General features: G+C 28.9%; 1 protein-coding gene across 3 annotated transcripts in view; it reads right to left on the bottom strand.

Moving 5' to 3' along the window:
• The window catches only part of LOC107451958 (chloride channel protein 2), a 168,695-nt gene that overhangs the window by 107,289 nt on the left and 41,448 nt on the right, over window positions 1-19,958 (bottom strand). Inside the window, exon 1 of one of the 3 annotated variants that reach the window (XM_087154575.1) lies at window positions 12,653-12,901. The exons of 1 other annotated variant lie outside the window; for it this stretch is intronic. In XM_087154575.1, the coding sequence (XP_087010701.1) occupies window positions 12,653-12,811 (159 nt within the window). In that variant the 5' untranslated portion in view covers window positions 12,812-12,901. Of the gene's footprint in view, window positions 1-12,652; window positions 12,902-19,958 lie in introns of those variants that run through there. One more of the 3 variants, XM_087154576.1, reaches the window with a different exon arrangement.

The following is a 19,958-nucleotide window of genomic DNA, read 5'->3' as shown; positions in this document are numbered from 1 at the left end:
CAGATTTGTAGCAAATGAATTAATTAATCATTGCGGTACATTTCGCTTAGATATGTCTTCTTTTTTTTTTTTCTTTTTTTTTTTGTTCATGGAAATGAAATTGATTCATTATTTTCAATTTGCTATTGCGCACACGAAGTTTGAATCGCGCATTCAAGCAATCACTCTTAGACACGCTCGATTTGCGCTGATTTCATAGTTATTCCATGAGGTGGTTCAATCGTTTTTGCTATTCTTTATACAATTTTATTACTCGCGAAATTCAAATCGCGTATTAGATTAATTTACTTTGAATGTGACGATTTAATAGTTTTGTTTTTTTTTCCTTCGACTTTTCTGTAGTTTTTGCTTGTGCTATTGACTTTCACTTGGGTTTTAAAATTCCGGTATTTGTCAGTATCGACACGTAAATTTCGAATCACGCATTTAAATAATCACTTTCAGGCGCGATCAATTAGAGCCAATTATTATTGATATTGATTTTTATGCCGTTTTTAAATATTCCGATATATTTCAGACTATGTGGGAAATTCGAATCGCGCTTTTGAGTAATTATTTCTATCGTTTTTGTTTTTTTTCCCTTATAAGTTTTTTTTGGTTGTTATTGCTTTTGATTTCTACATAGTTTTAAAAATCCAATATTTTTAATACGATATTATTTATAATAACAACTGAATCTTGAAACGGAACAACGCATTTTTGAAAACCCCCTTAAGAATCCGATTCCATACCTGCCAACTTTTACGCATTTGGCGTAAAATTTTATTTTTACATTTAAAGTGGTAGTAAATATATACAGTAAGACCTCGATTATCCGAGCTAATTGGGACCGCTAGTACCTTGTATATTGAAAATCTCGGTTAATAGGAACCATGTATAAAAACCCTCCGTGCTTGCGAATTTAACTACTTTTAGAGTAAGAAACAATGGAACGTTTTTTAATTGATAAAAATAAACATATATGAACTTATGTTTCACAGCTAAAAAGACTTATAAAGGAAATCAACTCTAGTAGTAAATTTTAAAAAGTAAAATGGAATTTTTTTTAACTATATTTAGTTAAATATTGAAAGACGCATTTTCAAAAATAACACAAATCTCAAGAAAATATTGTATTTTTAAAATTTACATGATTAAACTTACAAGTCACATGACCACTGTTAGCAAAGCATTCATGGATGTTGTCTTCTCAGGGTGTAATATTTAATGGAAGTTGAGTGCTTTTGTGGGGAATAAGTGCCCGTAACACGGACAACGAACTAATATGTGTATAATTTCTTCCAAGCTCATTTTGGAGAGGAGAAAAAAAAATTTAGACTTCGTTATTGCCTCGGTTAACAGAAACCTCGGTTAATCGAAGCTCGGCTAATCGAGGTTCTACTGTACTATTTTTTCTTTTATAAACTTAATTTTTAAATGATTTTGATCACCACTATTTTTAAAAAGCTTACGTATATATATTATTATGCGTTTCTTTCAACTATTTAAGCTCAAGTTTTTTCTATTACAACGTATTTCGTTGCTTAAAATTGAAATTTTAATTCCGTTATAATACCACTGGGAAAAATCATAATTGAAGGAATTAAAAGTTGGCAGGTATGCGATTCGTGTGATTTCGTCGTCGATCTTTTTTTCTAAAGTTACTGTCAAAGTTTAATGATTATAATTATTTTTGTAATGTAATAATAATTTACAAAATTCGAAAAAGCGAAATAATTCGTGCGTTTTTCCGACTACAAAAGGCAAAAATACTAGAATTAAAAAACTTATGAGTAATAATATGACTAATGCACATGAATACTAGAATAAAAAACATATTACATTTACAATTAAAAATAAATTATACATAATTTATTCTATACGATGTACATTTCGTGTTCTTTTGCAAAAACGTTTCGATTTTTTTAAATTAGTAATTAATATTAAAAGTATCTTGATGAAAGATATTCGTTCTGGGGAAGTTAGTCGCAAAAAATGCCCCAAAAAAATCTGCCACAGGGTTTAAGTATAAATAGTCACATTTATTAATGATTGTTCTTTTTTTTTAAAAAAAAAATAAATTAATTAATGCTGCTATTCGGCCGAATATTCGGTATTCAGAAAAATCACTATTCGTTACATCAATAAGATACATCGCACATAATTCTTTTATCAATACATTATTGTCGATAGTCGTTTATTTTCTTAGTGGAGACGTTTCATTTTATAATAACTCATACTATAATAATTATAACTCATATTTTTTATTTCTAGGGAATTATTTTGCCGATTTTGCCACCAAAAATTACATTGTTTAAAATATATATATGTATAAATGTTTTATACAATTCAAATGTTTTTCGATTATTACAATAATGTTAGAGGATGTTAATGATTTGAATGAAACGATTAAAATAGACGTTTTGTATTACTTAATTTGTTTAAAAAATCCTCGATTCAAATTAGAGTTAAAAAAAAAAAGATGGAAAAAGAACAATAAGTACTCAGAACAAAAATATTTTTTTAAATAATTAAACAAGTTAATCTAAGCATTATTAAATATACTAATCAATAACTTTAATAAAAATAAAAATTCCGAAAGAGGAAAAAAAATTTTTATGGAAACAATGGAGGGAACAAATGTTAAGTGCCTTTCTAATATATTCAGTTTGCATTTACTGCCAGAAAATCATTCGTATAGAGATTTTTTCTTTTCTGTGCAATAAAATGTAATATTTCAGAAAGTAAAATTTATATTAGTGGTACCAGTTTAAAGAGAAATTCTTTAAACTTATGTTACTAAATAATATCTTATAGTGTGTAAAAAAATTTTTTAACCTTTCATTAAATTTTTCTAGCAAAAGAATAGAAGAGAATAAATTTTTCTTCCTTATTTATAAAAAATTTATAAATTACAACATTTAAACTTAACACTACCATAACCGGTCAAATGACCGCTTAAGAACTTTGGCATCAAAAATGTGCTTATCATCTTATCGTTTTTGCACATTTGACTTCATGACTTTTTCTAACAATTATGTACCGTTAATATTCTGTTATTATGTTTTTTTTTTTGTATTTTATTTGTTTCGAATAATATTTGTCGTATACCTATTTCTACCACAACCGGTCATTTGACCGGGAGAACAATTCATAGCTTTATAAGATTATCGGATCAGAAATTACGATGTAATGCGTGTTCACCATCTTGCATTCGATTAGTTGCACATTTCTGCAAAAACTGTTGCGTAGTTAGTTCAATCAGACTAACTGGGAATTTAAATTTCAAGAAAGTACCTAAAATTTTAGATTAGACTTTTTAGACATTTTTGTGTAAGAAAAAGTGTCAGAAACTAAATGTTTTGGTAAGCAGCTTATATTTTATTTTGATAGCTTTAATTCATTTCTAACTAACTGTTAAGTTTTTATCCAGAAAAATGTCGAAACTATCAAGACAGCACAAGTTCTTATAAGAAATTATATTAATTATAAGAATAATCATACGAATTATAATTCTTATATATTCTTATAATTATAAGAATAATTATATATATCATTTATTCTTATAATTATAAGAATAATCATAAGAATTATAGAAATAATAATAATTAGAAGAAATATGCTTGCGGAAAATGTACAAAGGAAACTCCCTGTATATGTAAAAAATGAGTTGAGCAATGAATTAAAAATTCTTATTCTTTGTGTTTGTAACACATATAAATTGGCAATATACAATTTTGTTTATTATTATAAAGTTTTTTCAGTTTATTTCCTTCCTAACATCCGTATTTCACACATTCAATCAAGAAACATAAAGTGCGGTCATTTGACCGGCTATGGTAGAAATAGGTATAGATTAAGTGTTGGTATGTTTAGTGTTATGTTACCTAAAATAATTTTGAGGTTAATTCCAGTGTTAGACAGGGACTTTCTCCAACAATCTTTTTAATTGCTAATGATAGGACTGACGAAAAGCACCGGTGTCTTTTTCTGCGTTAAAGGTAAAATTTGCCAAAGACGGCTCAGTTCCAAACAATAATTTTTGAACTTCGCACTTATTTGCCACTCCCAATGTTTATAATGTGATTTGTTAATCTAATAGCATTCATAAAAAATGATAATGATATTGTAACAGTTCTTTATGTAATTACATAATTAGGTTTTATCTTTATCTAAATTATTAAAAGAAATTATATTTGTTTTAATTTATAAACAATTTAAAATTTATTTATCTTTCCAATTGTTGCTTTTTAAGTTTTCGTTCATTTAAAAAATGTTGCATTAAATAGCTTAGTAATTAATACCATAATTTAAACTAATTACAATAACAAACTGTTTAAAAATTGTTTGAATATTTAGTTATCTTTGAATTCGTCTTCCATTTCTTCCTCTTAGTTTGAAAAAAAATTATTTCTTCAGAGACGACTTTTCTCTGATTATTTTCACTGTCGAAAAAACTTTCCATCTCTAATACAAATTATGATAAAAAGAAATAAGTCTCAATTTTATGCTGTTAAAAAATTAGTAATAGCCGCCTTAGATTAGTAAACATAATATTGCTTTTGATTATCTTCGGCGTTGGTTGTCGCAACTACCACACAACCACAGATAATCCGCGTAAACTTCATCAGCATTTGTTTAATAGTGTTTAAACACCTCTCCTTTATTAACAACGTTATCAACGTTTTTAACACCATTTTTGCAAGTGCTAAAAATTGATTTATTACAAATATATATAATAAAAAAATATTACGGCATATCTGGTCAAATAATCATGGTCCTAGTACAGAATCTCGCGAAAATAAATATAACCAGTCAACAAAATATCAGAGGAAATAATCTCATCCGGACAAAATATCGCGAGACAGAATGCTATGAGACAAAATTTTACCCGAACAAGATCGAGAGTAACTCTCTCGGACCGAATACTGTGAAATAGAATCGAAAGCGGAGACAGAATCTAATGCGAACGAAAATCGTGGGACAAAATCTCCCCCGGGAAAAATATCGCTCGATATAATCATTAATAAATTTAAAAAAAAACATCAGAATTTAAAAATAATAACTATCGCAACATTTTGCACACTCAATATCTTTTTGACCAAGCCACATACAAACCTTAAATCAGATAATTCACTTGCGGATGATTAGAAATTTAATTTGCAGTGAAAACATATCTTTAAATAAAACTACTTTCAACTGCACCTTAAATAAAACGCCAAAACACATAAATTGTAAACTTCTTGTCTTGTTTCGATGTCTCTACGTTGTACTTATTTATTTTAACCATTCGAAACAACAAACGATTAAATATTATGTTATTAATTACCAAATATATTAAATTTGGAATACAAATTCTATGAGTATTAAAATATTAAGACGATATATAATTTTAGCCAAGGGTATTTGGTCAGATATCCGTACGTCATCTAATCATCATCTATCATTTATGAGGATGAGGTACCTGTATTTAGGAATCGGACTTCATATGAAAATTACCACATTCACAACATATCAAACTTAGAGCGTTTACTTATAAAAATATTGTGCACGAACTATATTTACTAAAATATATCCAGATTATTAGGATGTGCAATTATGAAACAGCATAACCCCTCTGTTTTAGCTGGTAACTACAAGCATGAATATTAATTTTTAATAATATTTCGTTGAAATTTTATCTCTTTATAATCCATACAGGTATAGGACAAAATAATAGGAACACCTGTGAAAAAATGACAATATTTTATCAATAAGGAGTTGGGCCACCTTTGGCCTGAATGACAGCTTGCATTCGACTTGGGATTGACAGATAAAGGTCTTGAACAAAGTTCATCGGAATTTCCAGTCATTCCTCTTGCAGGACCGTCTCTAGTTCAGAGAGTGTGCGTGGAAGAGGAAACCGAGCACGGACTTGTTTCTCTAAAAAAAACCACAAAGGCTCAATGATATTGAGATCAGGAGACTGAGGACACCACGCTAGATGTTCCACTTCATCATTATGCTCCTTTAACCATGGTTGAACACAGTGAGACGTGTGAACAGGGGCGTTGTCATCTTGGTACACAGGGCGTTCTCCCAGAAAGAGAGTATGAAGCATAGGGTGAAGATGAGCTGCGAGAATGCTTCGGTAATGGTCGCCTTTGACAACCCCCCTCAAGACAACGAGAGGCCCCAATCCAAGGGCAGATATAGCTCCCCACACCATCACAGAACCACCTCCATGTTTCACGGTTGGAACCAGGCAGTCAACATGAAATGCTTCTGCCGGCGCCCATCACACGCACGAACACACGTCCGGTGGTCTGGAATAGTGTAAAAGAGGATTCATCAGACCAGATGACTTGTTCCCATTGCAGTTGTGTCCATTTTAGGTGGTCTCGGCACCACTGTAGTCTCTTCAAAGCATTCCGTGCTGAAACTAATGGTTTTGGAATAGCTACTCTGCCATTAATGTTAGCAGCATGGAACTCCCGTTGAATAGTTTTCATGGATACGGGGCTCTGAAGGTGGGTATTCATCTCGGACGTTATCACCGGCAGTGTAGTCTTGCGTTTTCGAGCGACTATCCTCTTCAACACCCGTCTATCACGATCCGACAACTTCGACTTCCTGCTGTCGTTGTGCTTCGCAGGAGAGACTTTACCCAACTTTGTGTATGCCGACAGAGTCCTTGATACAGTGGTCCTTGAAACACCCACAAAGTTCGCTGTTCTGGACACGGGCGCTCCAGCGAGGCGAGCTGCGGTTGTCATTGCCTCTTTTAAGGTCAGAGTGGTCGGACATAATCTCGCTTTCCTAGGAACAGATTTTTCTCATGCAACTCTCACACTGCCAAATGCTAGACTGATACCTTTCCTTTTATCACCACTAGGTGGCACACTCTTGAGACACGTACCCGCCGTTTATTGGATGGTCGAAGGACGACTCCCCTCTTTCACAGGTGTTCCAATTATTTTGTCCTATACCTGTATATATATATATATATATATATATATATATATATATATATATATATATATATATATATATATATATATATATATATGGGTGTGGGTGATTCTTTGGAAACATGATAATTCGGAAAAAAAAATTTCTTCAAATTTAAAGTCTTCAAAATAATCTAAATTTTTTTTGTACATTTAGTTACATTTATTAATATCTTACAGACAGCAGTGTAGTTTATTGACATTTGCTCAAGGAAAAAAAAATAGAAATTCACCAAATTTTGAATGTTAGGAAAATGACATATTAGCTTAGAAGTTAAGAAAACAGTAATTTTAAGCTCATACTAAGTAACTCAACTTAAGAAACTTAAAAAATATAAAGTTGAGAAGTCAATTTTAACTTTTTAGGTAAATAAATTCCAATAATAATTATTGTGAACAATTTTAACAAATTAGCTAAGTATAATGAAAGTGAGAGTTACACAGACAATGAGATTATTTTTTAATTTTACTACACTTTAATTTGCAAAGAAACAGTTAAAACAAAGAAAACAAAAAAATTTCGTCAAATTTCATTAATCTTGAAGTTTTCAGAGGAAACAAAATGCCAAGAAGTTATTGGGTAAGGAGCAGAAATTTTTGAATTTGTGATATTCTAAGAAATTTTGACACAGTCTTTTTTCCAGGGCCACAAGTGATTAGCAGTCTGTTAGCCAGCGCGAATAATAAAGTTAACTTTAATATCTTTAGGAACGACTTCAAAAACTTCTCCTACAATGAAAATGATTTTAGAAATTTTTTAATTAATTTTATAAAAATTTACATTTAAATTAATTTAATAATTATTTATATCGGAAATTTTTTTTATAATATTACTTAAATTTAAAATATTTCAAACCATTTTATTTTACAACTTTATTACATTCCTTAATTTATACACCCAAGCAGCGTTTAAAGACTATGACAGAATTAAATTGTACAGTGAAGTTCTTAGTTTACACTTCATATTTTTAACTATCTGTGTTTTGAAAAAAAAAATAAAAAATAACCAAACGCCTTTGCGTTAGATGGACCATCATTCGCTTAAATTAATTCTTTTATCCACTGTAGAAAGAATCAAAAATGCTTTTGTTGTTGATATGTACAGAATAAAATTGTGTATAATAATGAATCATTAAATAAATAAATAACTTTAATTACATACGAGCATATTACAATCTTTCATAAACTGGGTATTAGGTTAATAGTCGCTTTCTTTCCTTACATTATAGTGTTTAAAAAATTTTGTTATAACTGTGTTAATGTCCTGGAATTTATAAGTCAGGAAAATGACAGCCAGGATAATGGCAATTTTGCCATTTTACACCATTTAACATTACTTTAATTTAACATTTTGGCCTAAGACGTTTACGTTCTGCACAAAACATCAGGATTTCTTGAAATAACTAAGGTAAATGTAAATAGTTTATGTTATTAATGATTTCAAGAGGACAGGATACATAAAAACCTACTGACCTTGTAAAATTTTTTGAAAAACATTTTGACTCAAAAAGTTGGTTCTTTATTCCTGTAATTAGACATGTTCTGATAGGATGGTATTCTAATCAAACTTTTAAACTAAGATATTGATTGCTTTGAGCCATCTATTTTGGCTATAAATTACTAAAAAAGAGTGGCCAGGAAAATTACTCATTTTCATGAGACAAACAAATTATTGACAGAAAAAATTATTTTCAACGAAGTTTTTGGAAATAATATCCTCTGCATATATTCTAAAAATGCTTACAAAGGTTGAGATAAAAAAAAATTAGATATTGAAAAGTGTATGGGAAGTTTTGAAGCTAGTTATTAATGAAAATATTGTTTGTGACATACCAGGAGAATGACATTTTGATATTCAATTAAATTTTTTTAACTATGCAAAACAGTCAATGTTAGTGCAAAGTCATTTTATAATACTAATAGCAATGCTATTTATAAATTTTTTTTTAGTTCTTTTAGAAGCATAATATTAGATTTTGGAGCAAGAGACTGTGAACTGCCATATTTCGTGAGAATCATCCACACACACACACACACACACATATATATATATATATATATATATATATATATATATATATATATATATGTCACGTTTTGAAAGCATAAACATTATAAATTTGTAGTGTGGCAGGTGCTTATTTAAAAAGATACAGAAAATGCAGGAATCATATACTTTTATTAAAATAAGGGCCCGAGTCCCAAAAATGAGAACATTACATGCTGGGGGATGAATAGAGAAGAGCCCATCGGACCTTGGAAATAGGGTTTTTATATCTTTCTGGACAATATATTTAAATATTAATAGGTCTTAGAAACGTGGGACTGATCAATTTCCCAAGCTACTAAAGACACATCATCACATTTTCTGAGATAATTAGATCAATATTATTACTTTCTTTGTGGGAAAGGTTTCAAACGATTGCGGGTTAGATAAATGCTCTATTTATGGATTATATATATATATATATATATATATATATATATATATATATATATATATATATATATATATATATATCACAGGCAGATAGATATACATACTGCATCACAATAATAGAAGAGACACTTTCAGTTTTTGAACTTTTTCAAATTTCTCAAGAAATACTTACTTAAGAGGATTATTTTATAATTTTAGAGGTATTTAGTTCATGCGATTTTTTCTACTTAGCTAAAGGTTTACAGCTTTCATATGTTTGAGGGACAAACAATAAATTACGCAAGAAAACAAGAATTTTTGAACGCTATGTCAGAAAATGTCAAGCAATAAACTCGTAACTTGTATCAATTTTTTATTATTTGCAACAACTGCGTAAAATTTCGTAGACCTAGCAAGCATATACGGAGATGTGGACACTTAATAAAAAACTAAAATAATAAAATTAAATATAATGTCCAGAGTATCCCTATAGGCCTCTGCGTTTATAACTTACCAGAAACAACATGCAAAGACCATACCACGAAAAATATCCCCAAACAAATATACCACCACCAAACTTGGCTGTTGGAATGGTACACTCGGGTAAAAGATGTTCACCCGGCCATATCATACCTCGCCCATCAGACTGTAGCGAGACTCATACCTCCATTAAATAGTTTTCCAGTGGTCTACAGTCCAGTGACGACGTTGTCTGCACCAAGAAAGTCTGGCAGCTTTGCTGGACGGAATGACTTTGGTATTGCGTGCGGCAAAGCTTCCACGGATATTGAGGGAGTGCAGTTCTTTTCGCAAAGTATTGTGGCGCACAGTAATAACACCAATTGCTGTTGAAACTCACTGTTGACAACATAGAGTTGTTTCAAGCGTTTCTTAAGAACTTCTCGCTTCCGGACAAGCCGACCCAGTTCATTAAGTTTACAAGGACAACCAGCGTGCGCAGTTCAGATCTCAACTCCTGTGGTTATCCACCTTTTCGCGGTTTTACCAACAATCAATCGTAGATAACTCTATCTAAATCAGTCGCTATAGCACCAACAGACTTGCCATTAATGTGACAACCAACTATCACACCCCTTTTAAAGTCATTAAGTTCTTGTCACTGCGACACATTGTCACAACTACAAACAGAACTAACAACTACTTCTTTAATACAGATGAGATGCGAACACTGGATTTGCATAATATTAAAATACAGACAGGTTTTATGCAAATCCACTTATTGCTGGTGTCATTTTTAATAAATCTTGTATCATAATACTAAATGAAATTTATGGAAAACCCCTTATCTTTCGAGCTTTCTTTTAAAAAATTACAAAAACTACTTAAATTCGCTTAAAACTTTTAAAGATATTCAAATCAATTTTTTTTTCATTTGTTCAATTTTTTCCACGCATGAGCAGTATAAAAGAAGTACTTTAAATACTCATATCTTGTACAGTTTTTAACGAATTTTTTTTTTCAAATTTTAAAGCAATAATTTGGTAATTAATTTTAAACTGCTTTAAAAACTTCATTTAATTTTACTGAATATTTTCAAAGTAATAGCAATAAATAAAGACAAAAAAATTAGTTTATAAGAATGTCCATATTTTCATTAATATTTAAGCTAGGCAAACGAAATTTTATGCAGTTATTGCAAACAACAACCAAAATAATCGATACAAGTAAGAAGCTTATAGCTAGATTTTCTGGCATAGATTGTTCAAAAATACTTGTTTTCTTTCGTGATTTATTGTCAGTTCTTCAATCCTCTGTGAGCTTTAACCCTTATTGCTTTGCTAAGTATGAAAAATCACAAGCAAAGCATGAAAAATCACACAAACTAAACACCTCTAAAGTTACAAAATAATCTTCTAAGTATTTCTTGAGAAATTTAAGAAAATATCAAGTGTCTCTCCCATTTCTGAAGGGTAGAGTATATATATATATATATATATATATATATATATATATATATATATATATATATATATATATATATATATATATATATATATATATATATATATATATATATATATATATATATATACATACATAAAAATATTTTTATTAAAACAAAGCATGTTCACGTTTTCATAAAAAATTACTTGAAAAAAATCAACATCATGTATGCGATTTACTTAAGGACCATTTTATAAACCATTGATACCATTTTTGGTATTTTAACTTTTATAACAAATATGTATTGAATGTTGGGTAGTCGTCAGATTTTCGTAAGAAATTTTATCTCGAACTACAGATTTAATTGGGCAAGTAACTGAAATAGTATATGACATTACATTAGTTGAAATACTTATTAGAAGAATGGGGTAAAAACTTAGATGATTTCCTAGATGTTCGTTACAAGAAATAATTCTATTTTCTTTTAGTTAAGTAGGGGCAATAGTTAAATACTACGAAAGTAATATTTCTGAATTCCCATTTTAAAAAAAAAATAGTTTTTTGAATAAAATATTCATTATTTTTATAACTAATATAAATATATAAGTGTCTAAAACATAAGCTAATTTCTGCGCACTCGTTACATCAGCTTCTTTTACTCAACATAATTTAAATAATTTCCTTACTAATTATAAATTCATTATGGTTTATAAGGTCACATAATAAATAGTAGTACTAATTTTTTCAGCCACACAAGTTTTTTTTCTCTCTAATCTATAACTGTTAGTCTGTTACAGTGAAATCGCCCCCGAAATGCTAAAGATAAAGATTTCATTCGCTAAAGATAAAGATATGAATAGGATATTAAATTCACCAGTGCAATAAAGGTTGAAACAAACTACTCCAATATTCTTTCCTCTACGCGTAGGTACGTGGAATTTAGTAAATTTCAAAACTCCATTTGAACTATGCAATTAAAACTTAATTCGAAAATTAATAATATAGTATTTTAAAACCAAAAATATTGCACCTGGAAATAAATGCTTAGGAAAAAAGACGTTTTAATATTAATGTAAAGATAAAAAATTTTAAATAAAAATAGGTAAAAAAATCTTTAAAAAATTACATATTTTTGCAATATTCAGTTGATTTTTCTGCAATCCTGGCACAAATAAATACAATCAACAGGAAAAAAAGTATTGATCAATATTTGTAAGCTAAAAGTGCACAAATACCATATAAGTAGCGATTATTACAAATTTTCTGCGAGGATTCAAAAATATAGTTCATTGTAAAAAGGTGATCATTTTGTTTGCACATAGAATACAAAATAAAAAAACACTAAAAAGTGCATACTTACACTGTCTTCTAAAAACACATTTTCTTGCATTATTCCACTATCAAATCTGACAATGATTAACAATTTGCGCAAAAATAATACTGGCCAATTCGCACTGGCACTATCTACAAAAGCAGGCCAAGTTCCATTGTCTAACTTTAACAGCTTTAAACTGAGCATGAGTTACCTTCACCTTAGAAGCAACGTAGCAAAGCAAGGAACTAGCGTATACTTTTTTATTCTTCAAGGAGAGAATGAATATCCAACACAAAACTCGGTGCCAGAAAATGCCGAGCTAAAGTCGGAGTCCACTAATTATTGGCGGTTGACAATAGGAAAGATCCACCATTTAACTGCAACCCCTAACAAGTGATTATTGTTCCATACTTCAAAGAATCATTAGAGTACAAATATTATTCTTCAAAATTTTATTAAACTTTCCGATGTTATAGATTTAGTCATTGCATTAAATTTTTAAAAAAGATATAAGTTAGCTAGTGTTCATTTCTACTGCGTATAAGATAAAAATCTGATAAATCAAATAAATATTTCAAATGAATGATGGCTAAGACCAAAATATATAAATATTTTCATAAGAATAATGACAAACAAACGCACTTTAAGCGACTCCAAGCAATGTTTAGTTTACAATGCTTTTAGCATTCAGTGCTGGGGTTTAAAATTGACATTCATCCAAATGATAAAAATACATCAGAGATCTCGGAAGCCGGCAGAATGAGCAAAGAGTTCGAACATTCGGAGAACACAAGTATTTGTTTATATTTGAAATACAATTCGATAATTATGTCATTAGTGGTTGGAATGGCGTTAATAGTAGGAAACTACGATTCTTGGAACAAAAAGAAAAATGAAAAAATATATATATATTCTTTGAACAAAAAGATGAGAAAATTCTGTGAGTAAGAAGTTTTCATTATTGTTTAAGTCACATTAAATGTTTAACTATCATGATCATATAACCTAGAAAATTATTCAGTCTTTCATTGTTTTTTCTTTTTCTTTTTTTAATATGTGACTTTGAATATTGCAAAATTTTATGAAACTGAATTAAAATATTTATTATGTTTAAAGTTGAATAATATTTTAATAAAATATTTGAATTTTAAAACTTTAAATTTTAAGATATTCTTTGTATTTGAATTTTAATGTTTAAATTGTAATATTTTTAATGCTTGAATTCTTTTTAAAAAAAAATTAACCATTTTTGATTTTTTTTTTACTTAACGAAAAAATAAATATGTTTATTATTTGTCACAGGTATATCAATGTTTACTCTTGAATTGCACGTAAATAGCTTTTACGTTACACGTCGATGCAAACATTATATTTTTAAAATTGTCAAATAAAAATTGTTTATTTCCTAAACAAATAATTTTTATTTACATATTTAGGCGATTAATCACTCATTGTGTGTTAACACATTGCTTACCGGTCACGAGTTAACTCGTGTTTTCGTGGTCAAGCGTTGATGCTCGGTCACGGGTTAACTCGTGTTTTCGTGGCCAAGCGTTTTAAAATAATCTCGTGGTGACTATTTAAAAAAGAGGGCGTAATTTCCCTTACTTTTCAAGTTTTACTATTTAATTCTCCACCAATTTATTATAACTTTACGAAACCTGATATATTTGCAAAACTTGCGTTGTACCATTACACGTAAGTGATTGTTATACCTTTTATCACACAAAAAGGAAATATTAAGTGTTGAATAATAAATAAAAAAATTTAAAGTTTATTTATATTGTTTTACTTCCACATCCGCTTTCAAAAACAATAGCCGGGCACATGGGGAAATTTTCAGAAAAGTTGCCGGTCAGCTATGTCTTAACAATTTCTATAGCATTTAGTTTTAAACTCTCAAAGGAATGCAACATGTGCATTTAATTTCAACTTTATTATTATGTAGATCTGAATTCACAAGGAGACATTTGTTTTTTTAATTAAGTCCTTAATCATTTTAAAGTAATCCAGTCATTTCATTAAAAAAAACAATGCTTGCTTTTATGAATTTATCAAATCAAATCTATCCATTTATTTTTTTCAAAAATAAAAATCAATTTTATACTTTTTAAATGACGATCGATTCTTAGGGCCCTACAACTTGTTAGTCAAACAATTAACATCGAATAAGAACTATACTTGGTGACTTATTGAAAGTCAAATCAATCGAAACAAACAAATGTACAGCAGTCGAAACTCCAGAAATTAAATCGTTATATGTAAGAACTAATCATTAATGCCTTTTAGTCAACAAAAGTATGAAAAGTAATTCATTAGCCATTTTAATTATCATTCTCGAATGCATTATCCATACAAAATGGTTCAGAAAGTGATTTTTGATTTATTGTTATACATTTCTATCAAATGTTATTTCCGAAATAATTATACTTTCATTATTGTTATTGATTTTTTTTTATGTTTTTAGAAGCTTCAAAATAATTTTTTCTACTTTGACCCTATAAATAATTAGTAAACTACAATATCTTAAAGAAGTCTGGTTCATTTTCATCGACAATCACTTCATCGACAGGCCATTTCATCGACTAGGTCATTTCGTCGACATGCCGTTTCCTAGACAGGCCATTTCGCAGGGCAATTTCGTCGACAGGGTGATTTCGTCGACAGGGTCATTTCATCGACAGGGTCATTTCGTTGATAGTATCATACGTAATTCTGAAACTATTTTAGAGATATAATCTAAATATTTTTATTATTAATTTAAAAAATGCTATTATTTAATTTTTATACTAAAGTAAAATTCTTTATTGCTGTGCATTGTTCTAATTGCACTAAAAGAAGCTCACTTTTTAAATAAATTGATAGGCAGTTGAGAAGCGTTTAATCTTGAACGGTTGATGCATCAAAATCTACTTTTCTATATCTAAATCGTAATAGCTTGACACTTATTTTCAGGATAGGTAAGGATTGTCTTCAGAGCATTACCAAGCATGATATCCGGACCGTGGTCAAAAGTTGATATAGTGTGACGTTAGCAATCAAATTATTTTAAATATTAAATCAAATTAATAAAATAAGATATTCTTAGAATCAAAAGTAATAAAACTATACAATGAAAATTCAGACACCATTTCGGGAGGGGGGGGGGTGAAGCTAAATTTATTGCTGTAAAAATTTTCAACATTTTTACATACATTTTAACAAAAACATAGACTTCAGTTTAATTCTCACAGAAATGAAAATAATTATAGGCCTTAAATAATTATATCTGCATAAGTAAAAAAAAAAAAAAAAAAAACTTAGGTTTTTTTAAGGTGGAAAAGTAATTTCTTAATGCTTACTATAATTGCAATTTTAAACTTCTTGTTCAGCATCTTTAACATAAGGACAGGATGAATGAATGTGCTTATCGAACTAAATAATCGAAATCGAACTTTGTCCTAGTTTCGTTACCACTATTAGAGTTTTCTAAGAACTATAGGAACTATAGGTATTTATCGAGGCGGTTGTAGACTCCTACAAAATTCAAAGTGCTACTCACCGAACCAAAAATGTTTAGAAACACTGGCGTAACGTTGCAAGCGTGTTAGTGTTTGCTCTTCACAAAATATTTTTTTTCTATGGATAGTGAATTTAATAACAGTATTATTTATTAAATTCTAGTCTAATATTATTAGATTATACTATTACTATTCTAATTAAATAATAAAAGTATAATTTAATAAGAATAATAATAGTAGTAAATAAATGATGATTTAATTCCTTTTTATTTGCAGGATTTAAATTAGATACATTTTGTTTAAAAGAAAATTAACAAAAAAATCACACCTGGAATTTAAACGTAAGAATAGATAACTATTACTCTACAAAAAAGAAAAGAAAAATCTTGCGATTAAAATTTCGACCAATTTTTGACTAATTTAAGTGCTGAAATTTTTAACTGGTTTTCTGTACAGGATGAAAACACAGTTTTCAAACGCTTTCTGACCACAATTAGCAGAACTTATCGTCAATCAAAATTTTGATTATTTTCGGCCTAAACAAGCCAGGAGACTCAAAACTAAAATGTAAGAAAGAAAATAAAAATAAAAAATTTATATATATTTACAGTATCAAGTTTGTTCCGTAGAACAAAAACCACAACGGCAAACTTTCACAATACTATCAGCATTTAAAATTCCACTTTTTTCGTTTTGGTGACAAAAATTAACATTTATTTATTTTTTCTTTCAGTGCATTTATCAAACATGATGTTTAAAAATATTTCCATTTCCGATTACACTTTTCAAAGGACTTTCCCTCAGTGCTCGCCTTTAAAATATATACTCTCATTGCAAATTTTATAAATTTAAATAATTTTTTTTTCTCTGGCAAATCGAAACGAAAAACATTTTAATATTTGGGTAAAAAAATAAGTTTGCTAAACTTATTCAAAATTAAACATTAGTGAGAATAAAATTAGATGCATATAGACAACTCTACCCAATCATAAACTCATAAGTCAATTTATTTGTTATATCGTAATTAGTTGCGGTTTCTTTTTCTATGCTTTAAATCATAAAAACCAATTAGACAGGTTTCCTCCCCTCCTCTGATTTGGAACCATTTTTCATACGATCATTACGATTGCATCGCATACTGAGGATGTGGAGTAATTTTGAGTTTTTTTTCTTTTTTCGTTACATTAACGATGTCTATTTTATAAGATGAGAGTACTTATAAATGTTTGGGGAACACATAGGATAAAATACATATAAAACTATTAAACATTAAAGCGTTATAAATAATTAATTACTAAGAAAAAAAATAAACTGGAAATGCGAGAACAATTTTTTTCTCCCGAATAATATTTCATTTAAATTTCACAAGAATTTTCAGAAACTTCCCTCTTTAGCAGTATAGCTGACAAAGACACGAGGAAGAGGGTTAGAACAAATTTTTTTATCAACAATATTTCCCAATATGTTTTCCAAGTTGGATTTTCATTTGTTTTTTCCCCACATGCATTTTGTTCAAGATTTTTATAATACTAGGAAGTTCCGCCTCTTATTCACTTCGCTCACCAACCTTCGTAATAGCCACTCATACATCTTAGTTTGTTTTTCCCTATATCGATATTTTTTTAAGAGAAAATATATAAATATTGAAATTTTATGTAAGAAAATTTTGTTACTATGTCAATAGTAACTAAGTTAATGATTACTTGCATATGAAAACAAATCAACTGAGCTTGAAAAAATAAATACTATATAAACACAGGGAATATATAAATTTCTTACAAAACAAAAAGTAATTTTACTAGTTAATTATCTAAAAGATTTTTGTTCTTCTGATTAAATTTTTTGTAATCACCACCATTGTTATCATTGTAAAAGTTTGTTCCTTTTCTTTTTGACAAGATTTTAATCTGTATTAATGCGTATTACTCACTGTGGGGGAACATTATATAAGTATAATTTTCTTTAATAAGAGGCGGAGAATTTTTGCAGCTGAAATGGCCTGTTAACTAGAAGACCTTGTCAATGACATGACCTATCGACCACGAGGTTTCATTATCTCATAGATTCATTATATACGTCTTTTTTTCCTTGCTAATTTCACTCTTCATTCACTCCCTACATCAAGAATGATTCACAATAGTTATTGGAATTGCAATTGCTTTTGCGATGCTAATCTATAATAATGTACATTAAATTAATCTTAGAAATAAATGTGTTAAATATGATCAGAAAATTTTTTTGTAACATACAACTTAAATGTGTAAAATACAATTAGAACACTAAATGTAAAAAATGTTTCGTTTTTGCAACGTGATGTGAATAGAGGAGTAAGCAAATTTCAAATAAAATGCTTCTTCTCTGGCAACTTCAACATACTATTAAGATTTTGCATCAGGCTAGGTTTAAAAAATTTCAACACAAATATACTAAATTACAAAGAAGTGGTAAAAAATCATAAAACTTGTTACAAAATTACGCATGACTTTGCCTACGAAATAATCTTTTCTACAAATTGTTAACGAAATTACTCTGTCGACGAAATGATCCTGTCGACGAAATGATCCTGTCGACGAAATGACTTTGTCGACGAAATGACCCTGTCGACGAAATGACCCTGATTTGAAGTATTAGTTTTTCCGACCACTGGGCAATGAAAACAATTCAAATAATTAGGCGGACAGTGAAAATAGTGAAGATAATACAGCGGATATAAATTTCGATGCATTAAGGAAAGAGAATCTATGACCAAAATTTAATCAAAAAAATTTTTTTGGTGAGACTACGCTGAATAATAAATTAACTATTATATTTATTAACGAAAGGAACAGAGAATAAAATAAAGTTAAAAAGCTCTGAAATATGTGATGCTTATAATAGCATGTATATCGCACTTATTAGGGGTAACGGTCATAGTAAAATTATCTTATGCGAAAGATAACAAGTATTAATTAGCACAAAAGAGGCAATAATCCTTAAAAACGGCTAACACAGGGACAAAGATCAATTTTCAGTGTAAAAAATCAAAGTAAATTAAAACAAACTTAGTAAATGATGTTTTTACATTAAAGTATCTGTAGAACAAGATGGTGAATTTTATTTTGTGATTTATTCCACAAAAATAACTGTAAAATTTAAATGGAGTTCCAGAAAATTTGACATTTGTTTTCGCAGATTTCTTATAGCCCGTAAATGTTTTAAGCAATTACAATTATGAAAACATGAATTTTCGATAATTATACAATTTCAATACAGCTTTATAAATTAGCTTACATAAATATTATGAAAAGTATAGCTTTAAGCACATTCTTGCTCTTTGAAATAAGATCATATCTTTCGGTTAAAAAATAAAAGTTTTGCTAGCCTTTCATGCCCATATGCCTATCAAAATGACTTACATATATTTGAGATATGTATGAATAAAGAGCATAACTTGGAAAACTATAGAAGAATCAACCAAAAAAATTACTTTAATTTTTTATTTAAAATTATTTAATTTGCCGTTTTCATAATAACGCTTAAAATCTAAAATTTAAGCCACATAAGCGAAAATTGGCTGCTAAATTTTGAAGAATTTCCAATTTGCGAGCAAGTACAAATATCAATCCACTACAGTGTCTAAATTTAATGCAACTTTATCAATAATCTGCCCCACTGTGTGGCAGTATGACATTAATCGTATTGGTAAATATAGTATTGGTAAATATAGTTAGGAGTAATTAGAATCAGGAAGAAAAAAAATACAAGCAGGTCTATGTAATATATTTTAAAACTTTAAAAAGAACAATAAACGTTATAAAAGAATAAAACTGTAACTATGCAAAAGATTCTTTAAATTCTGCAGTATTCTAATT

This window comes from Parasteatoda tepidariorum, chromosome 11 (assembly GCF_982258835.1).
Source record: "Parasteatoda tepidariorum strain Cologne lab strain chromosome 11, Ptep-v5.0, whole genome shotgun sequence".
Classification (NCBI taxonomy): domain Eukaryota; kingdom Metazoa; phylum Arthropoda; class Arachnida; order Araneae; family Theridiidae; genus Parasteatoda; species Parasteatoda tepidariorum.
The sequence above is the reverse complement of the archived record's forward strand: the minus strand, read 5'-3'. Positions and strand labels throughout refer to the sequence as shown.